This window comes from Remersonia thermophila, chromosome 2 (assembly GCF_042764415.1).
Source record: "Remersonia thermophila strain ATCC 22073 chromosome 2, whole genome shotgun sequence".
Taxonomy (NCBI): Eukaryota; Fungi; Ascomycota; class Sordariomycetes; order Sordariales; family Chaetomiaceae; genus Remersonia; species Remersonia thermophila.
This window is the reverse complement of record NC_092218.1, coordinates 1,613,754-1,629,030: the sequence shown is the minus strand read 5'-3', so window position 1 is coordinate 1,629,030 and position 15,277 is coordinate 1,613,754. Positions and strand designations below refer to the sequence as shown.

Here is a 15,277-nt window from a genome sequence, read left to right as displayed (position 1 = left end):
ATTCAAAGCGGCAGAATTTCGAGGTGGGGGTGGGGCCGAAACGCGCTGGACCCTCACCGCATTCAGCGTCGCTGCCAAGACGCCGCACGGAGGGAGTGGAGCCGTGGTGGATCCGAGGCGCACGTCCCGTCTGGGCCGCTGCAAGCTCAGGTCGAGCCAGCCTTGGATTTATGCCGAGATGCGACGTGCTCCCGGCAACCTTGAACAACAACACGACGTTAGCTACCTCATCGTCATCTTCTTCAGCATCATCTCGAACCAATCGCAACGTTCTCGCAAACCTCCGGCATCATCCAAGTCAACGCGAACGGCGATCATGGCGGACGTCGAAACACGACCCGACGCAGAGGTGGCCGCGGCCGACGATGCGCAGGACCGCGCCCAGGATCTCGCCGTCGCAACGACCAGCACCGCGGTGGCAGCCCCGACCGAGAAGAAGGTCAAAAAGATTATCCGACGGAAGAAGCGTCCAGCACGCCCGCAGATCGACCCGGCCTTGGTCAAGTCGGAACGGCCGCCGCAGACGGGCACCGTCTTCAACATCTGGTACAACAAGTGGTCCGGCGGCGACAGGGAAGACAAGTATCTCTCGCAGACGCACGCCAAGGGGAGGTGCAACATCGCCGAGGATTCGGGATACACGCGCGCAGACTCTCGTCCGGGGTCGTACTTTTGCTTGTTCTTCGCCCGGGGGATATGCCCCAAGGGCCAGGAATGCGACTATCTCCACCGTCTTCCCGGCATCCACGACATGTTCAACCCCAACGTCGATTGCTTCGGCCGCGACAAGTTCAGCGACTACCGCGATGACATGGGCGGCGTCGGCAGCTTCACGCGCCAGAACCGGACCATCTACGTCGGCAGGATCCACGTGACGGATGACATCGAGGAGGTGGTGGCGCGGCACTTTGCCGAATGGGGCCAGATCGAGCGCATTCGCGTGCTCAACACCCGAGGCGTCGCGTTCATCACGTACACGAACGAGGCGAATGCCCAGTTTGCCAAGGAAGCCATGGCTCATCAGTACGCCAGCCCCTATTTTCTTCGACTTGTATGCTGTAGCTAACATTCCCCCTCCCAAAGGTCGCTCGATCATAACGAGATCTTGAACGTCCGGTGGGCGACGGCCGACCCGAATCCCATGGCCCAGAAGCGCGAGGCGCGGCGGATCGAGGAGCAGGCCGCCGAGGCCATCCGGCGCGCGTTGCCGGCCGATTTTGTTGCCGAGATCGAGGGCAAGGACCCGGAGGCGCGGAAGCGGCGCAAGCTGGAGAGCAGCTACGGCCTGGAAGGGTACGAGGCGCCCGACGCCGTGCACTTTGCCCGCGGACCCAATGCGGTCAACCCGCGGGGGCGTGAGGGCTACGAGCTGGAACACGAGCAACGGTTGATGATCGAAGCCGCGGCGGCAGAGGAGCAGCTGGCGGCTGGTACGGACGACCAGCCAGGAGCACAGAACGAACCAGAGACCTCCGGAGGGATTCTGTCAAGCAGCACCCTGGCCGCCCTGAGAGGGGCGCAAGTGGCGGTGACGACGAAGCCAAAGACGACAGCGTCTTCAGGCCCGTTGGTAGCGTACGGTAGCGACGACGATAGCGACTGAGCGGTGCGGTGGCGCAGGGAACGTACTTATAGGTTTGTTCATGGAAAGGGTTGGACCGGCCAAAGATGCCATACGCCAAAAAAAGAAAGAAAATAGTTTGTATAATCATGATACCAATATAGACGAGGACAACGTAAACTGGCATGATATTTCTGCCACCATCGCTGCTGTTGCTGCTGTTGCCATTGCTTCTCTTGTTGCTCTTCCTGTATTCTCCCCCCTTCCCCGGAATCCATGCTCCCTCCCCCTGCCTAGCTATTAAATATCCTCGAATACAACACCTCATGCCTCCCTACCCACAAATCAAGCACCGGCACCGTCTGCCCCGCCTCTTCAACCGGCGTATGCCACTCCCTCGTCACCACCGCGCCGATCAGCTCCTGCACGCCCGCCCCCGCCAGCGTCCGCTGCGCCTGGTACGGCCCAAACACCCCCGCCCGCACCGCCGCCGATACGACCGCCTTGGTGTGCCCCAGCAGGAACACGTAGGCGGTCTGCTCGGCCGAGAGCCCCAGCACGGCGCTGATGGCGCCGAAGAGGGGCGCGAGGTGGGCCGAGACCGCGGGCGGGTCGTTGTCCGCCTCGTCCTCCGCCGCCGCGGTCCCCGAACCCGACCCGGGAGGAGCGGCCCCCTTGAGGAGAGCAGAGAACCGCTTCAGCGCCGCCACCTCGACGGCATCGCGAGACGGCGGCGGCGGCGGCGGCGGCTGCTGCTCCTGCTGCCCCCGCTGCCGCTCGGCGACACCCGCCGCGAACGCCCGCTCCCAAATGCTCAGCAGCGCACGGCCCTGCGCGACCGACGCGCGGCGCGCGACGGTGCAGGGGATGGCGGCGTCGGCGGCGTCGTCGAGAGACGCGAGGCCGGCGGCGAGCAAGGAGGAGCCGTCGTCGTCGCCATCGTCCGCGCTGCGTCCGGGATGGATCGAGATCAGCCGGTGCGCGGCGAGGACGAAGGGCAGGGAGGTGGCGGCGACGGAGGAGAGGGAGAGGGGGAGGAAGGTGGAGAAGGAGGAGAAGGGGGAGGAAGAGGAGGGGTGGTGGAGGCGGGTCGTCGGGGCTTTCTGGTGGGTGAGGTAGCTTTCGAGGCCGGAGGAGAAGGCGAAGCTGCCCAGGGGGAGGGCGGAGTCGGAGAGGAGCAGGAGGAAGTGGTTTGCGGCGGATGGGGGGGTGGGAGGGGCGGCTAGCGGGAAGGGTTAGCTGAATGGGTTTTGGTTTCTTGTGGCGAAAGGGTAGAGGGGCAGCAGATTTGACTGACTTGGGGACGGGAGATCGGTGTAATTGGGAAGCGTGGGATGTGGTGGATGTGGTGGTTGCCGTGGTTGCTGGGCTTGACGACGTCGAGCCCGCGCCTTGGCTTCAGCAAGCTTCCGCTCAAGCTCGGCGATTTCACAGTCTAACGGATCATCAGGCGTATCCATCGTTGCTTTTGGCAGAGCCATTCATCTCATTTCCTTCTTAGACGACGTCAAGTTTGAGTGAGTTTCTTGGACGGTTCCGATGAGTTGGTGACCCTTATTGCCGCTGATACGCTTATCGCCTGGCTAGGTAATTCACGCTGCGTTACCCCAGACTGCGCGACAAAACAAAACCACCATAAAATAGGGGTTCCAGTGGCTTGAGCATGGACAATGGGGAATCAATTACAACGCTCAGACTGCAACACTTGCGCCATGAAATCCGGTCATCCCACCCAGCATAGTAATAAACCATACACATGCCTCAGGTATCCCCAACTCCATCCTGCCCTTCATTGAGCGCGGCGCCCTTACCGAATCGCACATCCCAACCCGATATATACTCCAGCCCAACCCAGCCAGCCCAAAGAATAGCCATCCCAAGCCCAAACGAACTGCACCTCCCTCGCCGGACGGCTCCTCCACATGGCTCCCATGTTCTTCCCTTATGGCCCGGTATTCTCCTTATCCCTCGCCAGCCTCTGCTGCATCAGCTTGCGCTCCGCAATCCTCCGCTGGATCCGCGCGAGCGCAGCCGCCTTGCGGTGCTCCGGCAGCGCCGCCCGCGACGCATTCATGGCGTTCCAGACGGCGCTGGTCTCCTGGGTCGGCGCCAGCAGGGCATCCGTGTCGTCCTCGACGGCGGCGTTCCGTTGGGCCGCCGTCTTCGCCCTGGCTTGCGCCACGGTCCGGGCGACATCCGGCGATGTGTCGCTCAGCGTCGGCGAGGGGGCCCGAGGAGGCGCGGTCCTCCGGGGCGGCTGCTGTCCTGGGAGGGATGACTCCCTGCTGGCGTGCCGCCTCTCGCGGGCTTTCGCGAGGGTCTCGCTCAGCGCCGGTTGCTCCGCCCCTGCGGCCGAGGCCGAGGCCGCCGCAGACGTGGGTCGTGCTGGCCGGCCGTTCCGGCTCGGGTGGGGCTCCTCTTCCTCGCCCCGTGCGTGGGCCGAGCGGCCGCTCGACACAGAGCTGCGGTTGTCCTGCAGGTTCCCGCGGTCGCTGAACACGGAGGAAGCGGGCCGCGCCTTTGTCCCGAGCTCGGCCTCGAGCTTCTCCCTGAGAGCACGGGCCTGGGCCAGGGTTGCGTCGTCCTGCGAGAGGCGTCGTAGGCTGTCGCTGCTTCGCTGCTCGGCGGCGGCACGCCTCGAGATGCTCACGTGTCGCACGGCGCCGCCGGCGTCGCCCGCCTTCCCTATCTGCTCGGGCGATGGGCGCGTCATGGACTTTTCGTCAAGGCTCTTCGCGCGGCTGGTCCGAGTGGCGCGCCTCGCCTCCGCACCCGCCCTCTTCAGGGCCTCAACCTCCTCTTGCAGCTCCGTAATCTTGGCGTTCTTCTTCTGGAGCACCTGCTGAGCCTCGAGGTACCGGGCCTTCGCGTCCTCCTTGAGCTTTTCATACGACCCTTTGGAGTCCTCCAGGTTCCTTTCCAGGTCTCGGACCTTCGAGGTGCTCTGTGCCAGGTCGTTGACCAGCCTGCGGTTCTCCTCCGCGAGCCTGCTGGCCCGTTGCTCGGCAAGGGCGAGATCCGATTTCAGCCGATCTCGCTCGTCCTGAAGCTTTTCCATCTCGCGGATCTGGGTCCTCGCGCGCCTCAGTTCCCTCTGGGCCTCCATAAGCGTCCGATGGGTCCTCGGCGACGCGATCCGCCGCTGCCGGCGCCCGTCGTCGTCCTCCTCGGCGTTGTCCTGGAGCAGGGCCTCGAGCTCTTCGACCTGCATCTTGTACTCGGTCGCGAGGGCCGTCTGCTTCTTGATTTCTTCCATGAGCATCTTGTCGCGCTCGCCCCCCGTCTTGGACAGGCTCGCGCCTCCTGGCCCGGCCAGCTGGGCCAGCTTTTCCTCCAACGCCTGGACCCTTTCCTGCTCCTCCTTGAGCCTCCGGTTGAGCTCGATGGCCTCGGCATCCTTCATCTTCGCATACGACTTGGCGAGCTGCTTGTACTTGACAAGCTTCTCCATCTCCGTCTTTGCGTCCGTATGATAGCTTTCGAAATGGGCTTTCCAGTACTTCCCGGAGCGGGAATGCGGTTCGTTCAGGTCGGTCGTGACGTCGTTGTCAAAGTCTGATTCGTTGTCGTCGTCCTCCTCCTCGACTTCCTCCCACCCATCCTCGGGCTCCTTTTCCTGGCTGGCGAACCCCCTGTCGTACATGTTGGTGTCCTTGGCGCCACCCTTGCGGGAGGTTTCCAGCGCCTGTTGTAGTTTCGTTTTGGGTCGCGGCCTCATCCCCAAGGTGCCGTTTGCCTCGGCATTGCTGGCCCTTGTCGTTCCTCCGGATCCCTGCTTGACATCGTGGCCGAAGGAAACGCGCTTCCGCCGTGACGTGCCGGTGCCCGGCGTAAGGAGAATGCCTGGAGGTTTTGCCGGTGACTTGTCCATCAGAGGCACATGGCTGCCCGTCTGTTGTGTTGTTGTGGTTGTTGCCGTTGCCGTCGTCTCTTTTGGCTTTGCTAGGACTCGGCGGTCTCGAGGCGCGGGGGTTCCGAACAACGCCGTCTTCAGGGCGCGTACGGCAAACACGGGGGCTGGGGTGTCGGGTCCTTCGAGCTGAGTGGTGTCATCTGGAGCGCCGGCGTGTATTAGCCTCTCTACCTTGCTATCTGCGGGCAAGAATTGTCTTAGATTGCAACACGCCCGTACCAGATGGGCCCGGATCCGGGACAGACTCGGAATTGCGCCGCTTCAGCGCCCAGCTGATCATGGTGAAGGACGGCTGCCAGCTGCCGGGTCGCTAAGAAATGTTCCTGCGACAAGGCCGAGTGGATGAAGGGGACGGCGACCTAAGCGCTGAGGACTCCAGTCGAGGAGCGACGGCGCGTCGCGTCTGGCGGTCGTGCTTTGTTTGGTGTTGATTGATTTCCTGATCCAGCCATTCAGCGAGGAACTTGTGGGGCTGCGGCTGTTGGTGGTGGCAGGTGGGGGGGCCCATTCGAGGAACGTAACATACGTGTACGCCGTACCTTACACGTGCCGTACTCCAGAACGTTATCGTCCTCGTGCCTCTGTATGGTGACGTGACGTAGGATGGATGTGACACCGATAACGTTAAGGCACAAAGGAGCCCCACTTTGCCTCAAGCACCCTGATGACCTCCCTTTTGAGCTCCTGCGTTCGAGTCATCGCTGCGGTGCGCAACACCGCTTTGTTGGTTCTCCTTTTTTTGAGACAACAACGAATAGCCTTGGTTGACCTCGTATCGGCCAGCTTATCGGGCCTGGCCTTGCCATTGCTCACACTGCACTTCCGTTTCTGACAAGTATGGGCTCAACTCGGTAAAATCTGACAGCCAGTTTTGGCTGTACAGTGGACAACGAGAACAACACTCTTTTGGTGTTACACGACCGAGTTTGATGGACCAAGTTGATCACGACCCGCCCCTGAGGTTTTAGAATGCGATAGCCTGGCTCAGGAGAGACATACAAGCCAGCTCCAGCTGTCCGCTCTCCTTTTCTCCTCCACTATGGCGGGCAAGAAAAAGCCCAGCACTCGGCAGACAAAACAGAATGACAAGCAACAACCCGGCGAGAGCTTCCCGGGCCTCCGGAGCCCCGACACAGCTCCCAAGACGCCATACCAAGAGCTGCAGGAGGACGAACTGATCGTCCTCAAATCCATGTATGGGGAGGACTTTACGGATACTGCAGCGCACACCGCGTGGCATGTGAGTTGAGCTTGGGGCTTGTGCTTCTTTGTCCCACGTTGCAAGTTGCGCCGGCCGTGACTGACACCCCAAGTAGAAATCTGAACCAACCTTTGATATCCGGATCAAGGCGCCTTCCGATGAGTCTTTCATGGTCACCCTGGGGGTCGTTTTGGTAGCCACGTACCCCAAGTCTCCTCCCGTGCTGGCCATCAAGGACGACGGTGACCTTGGGGAGTCGACAAGGTTCAAGATTCTCAAGTTCATCGAGACGCAGCCCAGGCTCTGGTGCGCCGAGGAACAGCCAATGATCGACCGCATCGTTGAGGGCATCCGTGACCTCCTCGATGCCGCCGCGATCAAGAAGGCCCAGGGCCAGGAGCTGCCGTCCCTGGAGGAGGAGCGAGCAGCGCACGAGGCCGAGCTGGCGAGGCAAGCTCAGACCGAAAAAGAGCTCGAGGAGCGCAGGAGGATGGAGGAGTCCAAGGAGGAGGAGCGCGTCCTTGGCGACATGCTCGAGGAGGAGCTCAGGCGGCGGAAGACCAGGGCGAAAGAGTCGCGGAAGAAACACCGCGGCCATCTCCTCGCTCCCGAGGATGGTGCTACAGAGCTTTCCGAAGACGACGTCACGATTACCTTCGACCAGCCATGCAAGATAACGGATGACTCTGGCAATGCGGTCTACTTCCAGTCCGTCACCGGGCGAGCTACCCACGCGGAGGGCCCCGTCACGACCGTCTACAGGGTCAAGCCAGTGTTGTCTGCAAAAACATGGCAGCCGATCCTCGCGCTGAAACAGGTGGACCTGAAGAGCCACAACAAGGACGCGGCCCAGTTCAAGAAGCAACTTCAGGCACTCGAGACGCAGCTCGAGACTTTGAAGAAGCTGCGCCACACGCACGTCCTCGATGTTATCGACTTCAAAATCGACCGGTCGATCAGCGATGCTGACTCTGCCTCGTCGGCCGTCTGGAGCGTGAGCATCCTGACCCCGTTTAGCAACCGGGGCCCGCTTGATGAGCTGCTGGACCTCGCCGGCCAGATGAATATCAGCAAGGTTAAGATCTGGACGACAGATCTCCTCGATGGCCTGGCGTTCCTGCACAACCACGGCATTGTTCACCAGGATATTCACCCTGGAAACATCCTCCTGTGCAGGGGGCCGGCTGGAGACATCGTCCCCAGGCTGGCCGATGCTGGCTTCCAGAGAGATCTTCACAACATCAGCACCAAGGTCAAGATGCTGACGGCGACCAGGGCGGCCAAGTCGGCGTACTGGTTTCCGCCCGAGATTGCTGGCGTGTCTAAGCCGCAGTACACGCAAAAGACAGACGTGTGGGATTTCGGCCTGGTCTTTCTGCAAATGATCTTTGGCCTCGATGTCGCCGAGAAGTACCACTCACCGTCGGCTTTGATGGACTCGCTCTCCTTGTCCGCCCCGCTGCGGGAGCTGGTTTCCAAGTTCTTCAAAAGCGATCACAAGAAGCGTCCCCGGGCCTTCGAGCTGTGCTCGATGGAGTTCTTGGCCACGGCCGCACCCATCTTGGCCGAAGACAACGACTTCGCTTCCAACGGATCCTCCCTGTCCGTTCCCCAGGGCCTGCCGCGTAGGCTGCGACACGACTCGATGAACCGGGGTGTGGTCCCTACCTCGAGGTACCTTCAGGATTACGTCGAAGAGGCTCGACTCGGCAAAGGTGGCTTCGGGGAAGTGGTCCGAGCTCGGAAGATGATCGACGGCCGCCTCTACGCCATCAAAAAGATCACGCAGAGGTCCCACGAGACCCTCTCCGTGATGCTGGGTGAGGTTCGTTTGCTGTCCAAGATGAATCACCCTGCTGTGGTCCGCTATTACAACACGTGGTTGGAGGAGGTGCCTGAACTCCAGGACGCGGACGATGCCTCCACAGAGGACATGGACACGCCCACAGAAGCCATGTCTCGGAGCATCAACATCGAGTTCACCGAGAGCAAGAGCCGGGGTCTGGACTTCATGTCCTCGAGCGGACACCCGTACATCGAATTGGAGGGATCGGCGATTACCGACAGCGAGGATGACGACGATGAAGAGGAGGAGGAGGAGGATGATGATGATGATGATGATTATGATGAAGACGATGATGATGACGAGGACGAGGGAGACTCCTCATCCGACGATGACGACGACACATCGACGTTGAACAGCAAGGCGGGAAGAGACCAGCTAGCAGTGGCTGACCGTCGCGTTCGGAGGAGCAGCAATCGCCCGTTCAAGACGATAATGTACATCTCGATGGAGTACTGCGAAAAGCGGGTAAGTAACATGTTCATGGCGTCCATTGGGGCTCGGCATCTGGCTGACGCTCGCGCAGACGCTTCGCGACTTGATATCCCGCAACTTGAGCAAGGAGCCCCAAGAAATCTGGCGCCTCTTCCGCCAGATCCTTGAAGGCCTGGCTCACATTCACAGCCTCAACATTGTCCATCGGGATCTCAAACCCGAAAACATCTTCATCAGCGCCGGCCCGGATGGCGTCGACAATGTCAAGATCGGAGACTTTGGCCTGGCCACGAGCGGGCAGCTCGCCATGGACAAGGGCGGCCCGAACACGGATGCGAGCGACATGACGCGGAGCATCGGGACGGCTGTCTACGTCGCTCCTGAGGTGAGAACGGGAGGGAGCGGTTCGTACACTCCCAAAGTCGACGTAAGCACTCCGATCCATGTCTGATGACCACCCCTGATGTTGACTCCGGCTAGATGTACTCCTTGGGCGTCATCTTCTTTGAGATGTCATACCCTCCCATGCTCGGGATGCAGCGCGCCATGGTCCTGGAGCAGGTTCGTCAGAACCCTCCGGTGCTTCCGTCAGACTTCAAGCCTTCGGACAAAAACCAGCTCGAGATCATGCTCTCTCTGTTGAGCCACAACCCTAAGGAGAGGCCCTCCAGCGCCGAGCTGCTCAAAAGCGGCAAGATGCCTGTCCAAATGGAGAGCGAGACCATCCGACGCGCCATAGCGGGCCTGGCGGACCCGAATTCTCCCTACTTTGAGAAGATGCTCGAGACCATGTTTGCCCGGCAGATCGAACAGGCCAAGGACTATGCCTGGGATATGTCGTCGACCATGCCGAACCCGGCCGACCTGATGCGCCGATTCATCGTCAAGGACGCGCTGATCTCCATCTTCCGCCGCCACGGCGCCGTTGAAGTCCCGACCACGAGCCTCTATCCGAGATCGGCACACTACGGTCAGAACGCCGTACATCTGCTCGACAGGAACGGCAACGTGCTTCAGCTGCCGTTCGATCTGGTCATGGGCCGCGCGCGCGCCCTGGCCCGTATAACTGGCGGGCCGGTGCCGCAGCGGGCCTTCTCGTTTGGCAACATCTTCCGCGACCGCCATGACGGCGGCCAGCCGGATGTGTACGGCGAAGTCGATTTCGATATCGTCACGACGGACGCGCTTGACCTCGCGCTTAAAGAAGCCGAGGTCATCAAAGTCCTGGACGAGATCGTCACGACATTCCCGACGACGTCCTCGACGCCCATGTGCTTCCAGCTGGGCCACTCGGATCTCTTGCAGATCATCTTTGAGTTCTGTGGCGTCGAGGCGAGCGCGAGGCAGGCCGCGGCTGAGGTGCTGAGCAAGCTCAACATCCGCAACTTTACGTGGCAGAAGGTGCGCAGCGAGCTGCGGTCGGAGCTTGTCGGGATCTCGGCCACGGCGGTGGACGAGCTGCAGAGGTTCGACTTCCGCGACACGCCCAGCAAAGCCATCACGAAGCTCAAGGCTCTGCTTGAAGGCACAGAGTACAGCGAGCGCGCGTCGTCCACCCTGGCTCACCTGAGAGAGGTCTACGAGTACACCAAGAAGTTTGGTGTCAGCAGCAAGGTCTACATCGCGCCGCTCAGCAGCATCAACGAGAGCTTTTTTCGCGGCGGCATCCTGTTTACGTGCCTTTATGACAAGAAGATCAAGGACGTGTTCGCCGCCGGCGGTCGCTACGATGGCCTCATCAAGGAACACCGTCCCAAGATTGGGAGCCGGTTTGAGGAGCGGCATGCCGTGGGGTTCAGTCTCAACTGGGAGAAGCAGCTGGCGAAGCCCGTCCCAAAGCTCACGGGCAAGGCGTTCCTCAAGAAGGCGGCAGAGGACGAAAACCAGGGTCTGTTCGGCGCGAAACGGGTACGTTATGATATTGCTTGTCTCCCCCCTGATACCTTGGACAAGCGGCTAACCTTCCCCCTCGCAGTGTGACGCTCTTGTGGCCAGCTTCGACCCCTCCGTGCTCCGCTCTTCCGGCATCGAGCTCGTCCAAACCCTTTGGGCGCATGGAATCAGCGCCGAACTGGCGCGCGACGCCCGCTCCCCCGAAGACCTCCTTTCAAACTACCGCGACGAGTCCTATAGCTGGATCATCATCATCAAGCAGGATAATCAGCTCAAGATCAAGACCATGGGCCGCGGCAAGGACGTCCCCGATGCCGACATCGCCGCGAAGGAGCTCCTCAGCTGGCTCAAGGCCGAGATGCGCGACCGCGACTCATCGCGCTCAGGCGGCCACAAAGCCCGCAGCACCGCTCACCACCTCTACCACCACCACCACCACCACCACCACTACCTGGACAGCCCTTCCGGCGGCAGCGGCTCGGCAGGCGGCTCGCACATGCTCCCCGCGAGCGCCACCTCGGAGCACGAGCCCCAGGAAGTCCACGTCCTCGTCGCCCAGACAAAGTCCAAAAAGTTCAACCGCCGCGCCGTGGTCGAGCAGGCGCAGGCCAGTGCGGCGCGCCTCGTGCAGTCCTTCCTGGGCGGGCCCATCGCCGCCATCGAAACGTCGGACGACGTCATGGACCTGCTGCGCGCCACGAGCCTGTCGGACGCCGAGAGCTGGCGCCGAGCGGAGCAGGCCGTCGGCACGGCCGAGAAGAAGTACGTGAGGGAGATCCACGACATGCTCAAGCAGTGGCGGGACGAGTGGGAGAGGAGCGCCCGGACGGGGGGCGGCGGCGCGGCGGGATCGGCGTCCTCCGGCTTCGGGGGCGGAGGCGGCGGCGTGGGAGCGAGCCCGAACGCCTTTGTGTACAACTTCAGGACGGGAAAGTGCATCTACTACGACCTGGGAGCTTAGACGGCTTCTAGGGGCGGCGTGGGCGGCGGGTTGACGGGGAGTGGCAGCTCCGGTGATCGCGTTGGAGGGGGTGGCGGCGGTGGTGGGCTCGCGTCTGGGTCGGCGTCCGGATTCGGGGCGCTGGGGTTCGGGAGGAACAGGTCTGGGAGGCCCGGGGATAGGAGGTCATCTGGTGGCGGTTTCTGATGGTTTTCTTTTCTGGCGGATGAGCATGACGGAGCACTAGGCGGTGGGTATGTCGATCTCCCCTCTGATGTATGGGTTTTGTTGAAGGAAGATCTCTGGGCTGAGAGAGCTGGTCGGGCTGGTACGCAGGAAGCAGAATCCTCGGCCTGATGGCTTGGGGCTTTGGAGGCCTGGACTCTCCCTTTCCATGGGAAGCCCTCGGGCAGATGGAGTGAATGCAGGTTTGGCAATACATACAATGCGGTATCTCCTCGAGGCACCTCGAGGCACCTTGGACTGCGGATGTGATGTGGTTGGGTCTTGTAGCATGTTGTTGCCTCCAGGAAGAGCTTCCTGGAGCTCCCTTGTCAGACTTGCCATCATATGAGTGCTCGTTAGCTCGACCAGCAAGCGCTGAAGAAACATGCGAGGCAGCCATGCCCCCCCGGGGCCCCTATGATAACATTGTTACGCACTCCTATCTGCCAGGTTGTGTGGACCATTTCCCAAAAATACAACGCGGTCTTCATAGTCCCTTGAAAACCTCCGCGTCCGGCCTGCTGGTTTTCAGGTCGATATCAGCACTTGGTCCCCAAAGGCATGGCGCTGCAATGCCCCCGTCACCTGCGGACCTCGAAACAACAAAAGGATGGTCATGATGACGTCCACCGGATGTCGTGCAGCGAGTCTTGAGATGAAGTTGGGCACGGCGGGATCCGTTGAGGAGCGACTCCCAAGATCAGAAGACGGAAATGTGGAGAGCAGGACCCGGTGTATGGCCGGAGCACCGGTCATGCTTTGGCGGCAGCGCCTGGCTAGAAGGGATGTGCAACCACGGAAACATCGAACTCGGCGCATAAGTAAGCGGAGCATTGATGTCAAGGTAGCCGCCGTGATTACTAGTCAGGAGAGGTTCTTCATCGCCACTGAAGAATCAGACGTCGCTATGATGTCGATCCGGCCTCCCGACCCTCCATTATAACAACACGCTCGCCCACCCGTCCCATACCTGGGACCGCATTTGACTGATATTTGAATGTTGTCTTGTTTATCCTAGCGCATGAACCTCCGAACCTCCAAGAGACAATGACGAAACATTTCGCGCTTAAGCCCATATAGGCACCGAAAATCTCTACTGTCATCGATCAAGGGTTCACGTCATAGCTGAAGCAGAACGGCAATTTGGCAATGGTTGGGTCAGTTTGAAGACGCATATAAGCCGGCAACGCTTGCCCGGGGAGAGTCATTCATTTTGGCGTCACCAAGCACAATTCAGCGTCTATCTTTGCGTAATATTGACTGTCGCACACCCATTGGGTGTTTTCCTTTCGGTCTTAGCCCTCACGTTGCTTCTTGGGAGCTCCCCTCGGCCTCTTTTCCTCTCCGTCTTCTTTGCCATCCTCCCCCTCGCCGCCACCGGCATGGCTGCTTCACGGGCCGCTGCCCGCCGGCTCATGCAGGAGCAGGCCCTTCTCCGCACGGAGAAGTGGATCAACTTCGAGGACGACGAAGACACCAACTTGTTCTGCTGGAGGTTCGGCCTCATGGTCATCAACGCGGACAGCGCCTTCGGCGGCGGATACCTCCGGGCCGAGATGGTGTTCAAGGACGACTACCCCTACCGGCCGCCGGCGTTCAGGTTCCTGACGCCCATCACGCACCCGAACGTGTACGCGGACGGCAGGGTGTGCATCTCGATCCTCCACCCGCCGGGGGACGACGAGATGTCCGGGGAGGCGGCGGCCGAGCGCTGGACCTCGGTCCAGGGCGCCGAGAGCGTCCTGCGCTCCATCCTCTTGCTCCTCGACCACCCGGAGCCCTCCTCCCCGGCCAACGTCGCCGCCGGCAAGATGTTTCGCTTCGAGCCCCGCGCCTACGCCGCGGAGGCTCGCCGCGCGGTCGAGCGGTCGCTGCGCGGCCTGCCCCAGGGGTTCACCATGCCCCAAAGCCTCGAGGATGATGGGCCCCTCGCGGCCGCCGGTGGCGCTCAGAGACCCGTCTCCGGGCTCCTCGCCGAAGCCCAAGCCCTCGTCGCGGCCCAGGCCGCCGCCGCCGCCGCCGCCGCTCAAGCCCCCGGCCGCCGTGGCGCAAATGGCCGCGTGCTTCGTGGCATCCGCCCCGAGGACCCGTACGAGACGGACTGGGAGCTGCCCGACGAGTACTATTCGGACGGCTGGGTCCAGGACCCCGACCGCGGGTTCTGGGAAGACAACGAGGGTGCCGACCAAGAGCCTGACGACGAGGACGATGAGGAGTCCGAATCCGAGGACGTGGACGGCAGCGAAACGAACGACAAGCTCGAAGACAAAGCCGACGACAACGCTACCGCCGTCGTCGCCGCCGCCGCTGCCGGCCTTGAAGTCGACCCTGCCGAGGAGGCTGCCTTGTGGGAGTACCTCGGGTTTGAGATTCCAGAGTGCACAAGGGTGGTTGGCATTCCGTGGTGACTGTCCTGAACCGTCCTGGACTGGAGGGGGCGGGGGTCATGACATTCAGGGGTAATTGTCTGGTGCTTAGAAGTCCACACATTTAATGGGTTTGGCGTTTTGGTGGAAAACTTTAGATACCCAACAGAGAAGCATGCTTTTTGTTTAGGAGTTGCTCGCCATGAGTTTCTAATGACATTTCAAGTTTTTCTTCGGCCCTTAGGAGACATGGTGATGAATGTGAATGCATGCTGTAAGCGATGTCAAATGGTGAACATGGCACAAGCTACAACCTGGAAGTTCTTCTTCATCCAACGCATGCCTTGTAACAGCTGTTTGCTGTTTTGTGTAAGCGCATCACCGCCGCGTCACCGCCCACCGCCAGAGACGAAGGTGAGGCGACAGAAGCCGCCTTATCTTGGTTGGGTCAGCTGCCCCCCCTTCTGCCTTCGGGGCATCTTACCTTACCTAAGATATCTCTCAGGAGGTAGTACTCTACCTATCTGTAAACACGACCCCCCCCCCCCCAAAAAAAAAAAAAAAAAAGAAAAAAAAAGAAAAAACAAAGGATGAGTAGAGCACCGCAGTGGCCTCAAGCGGACAAGCACTGGATGCGGTTGACTAGGGGTAGGTAGGTGGCTGGTATGGGATGCTCAAGGTTCCTCTCTCTTTCCAGTACCACGCATGCTTCATCAGAGATTGTCATCCCCTGCCGTGCTGTACCTAGTGTACCAGGTCCGAAGTTGAGTGTCACGCTGACGATTCTGTGGCGTTCCGTTGACTGCTGTTCATTGTTCACCTGCTTCGGTAGGGACCTGACAGCCTGTGTAAGTATATACTGTGTAGGTATACTGAGTAGTACTGCGTATATACGTACCC

General features: G+C 60.9%; 5 protein-coding genes across 5 annotated transcripts; 3 read left to right on the top strand and 2 right to left on the bottom strand.

Annotated features, from left to right (window-relative positions):
* Window positions 1–316: 316 nt before the first annotated feature.
* Window positions 317–1,603, top strand: VTJ83DRAFT_1903 (uncharacterized protein; the record flags this gene model as incomplete). The annotated part of the gene is made up of 2 exons (XM_071008114.1): window positions 317–1,023; window positions 1,084–1,603. The coding sequence occupies 2 exons, from the start codon at window positions 317–319 to the stop codon at window positions 1,601–1,603; spliced, it is 1,227 nt and encodes a 408-aa protein (XP_070868443.1).
* A 251-nt stretch (window positions 1,604–1,854) lies between these two features.
* Window positions 1,855–3,021, bottom strand: VTJ83DRAFT_1902 (uncharacterized protein; the record flags this gene model as incomplete). The annotated part of the gene is made up of 2 exons (XM_071008113.1): window positions 1,855–2,783; window positions 2,859–3,021. 2 exons carry the CDS (start codon window positions 3,019–3,021, stop codon window positions 1,855–1,857), a joined length of 1,092 nt encoding a protein of 363 aa, XP_070868442.1.
* A 482-nt stretch (window positions 3,022–3,503) lies between these two features.
* Window positions 3,504–5,754, bottom strand: VTJ83DRAFT_1901 (uncharacterized protein; the record flags this gene model as incomplete). The annotated part of the gene is made up of 2 exons (XM_071008112.1): window positions 3,504–5,614; window positions 5,694–5,754. 2 exons carry the CDS (start codon window positions 5,752–5,754, stop codon window positions 3,504–3,506), a joined length of 2,172 nt encoding a protein of 723 aa, XP_070868441.1.
* A 759-nt stretch (window positions 5,755–6,513) lies between these two features.
* On the top strand, window positions 6,514–11,807 carry VTJ83DRAFT_1900 (uncharacterized protein; the record flags this gene model as incomplete). The annotated part of the gene is made up of 5 exons (XM_071008111.1): window positions 6,514–6,714; window positions 6,791–8,986; window positions 9,045–9,380; window positions 9,434–10,861; window positions 10,929–11,807. 5 exons carry the CDS (start codon window positions 6,514–6,516, stop codon window positions 11,805–11,807), a joined length of 5,040 nt encoding a protein of 1,679 aa, XP_070868440.1.
* Window positions 11,808–13,393: 1,586 nt separating this feature from the next.
* VTJ83DRAFT_1899 (uncharacterized protein) lies at window positions 13,394–14,419 on the top strand (the record flags this gene model as incomplete). The annotated part of the gene is made up of 1 exon (XM_071008108.1): window positions 13,394–14,419. One exon carries the CDS (start codon window positions 13,394–13,396, stop codon window positions 14,417–14,419), a length of 1,026 nt encoding a protein of 341 aa, XP_070868439.1.
* Window positions 14,420–15,277: the final 858 nt, after the last annotated feature.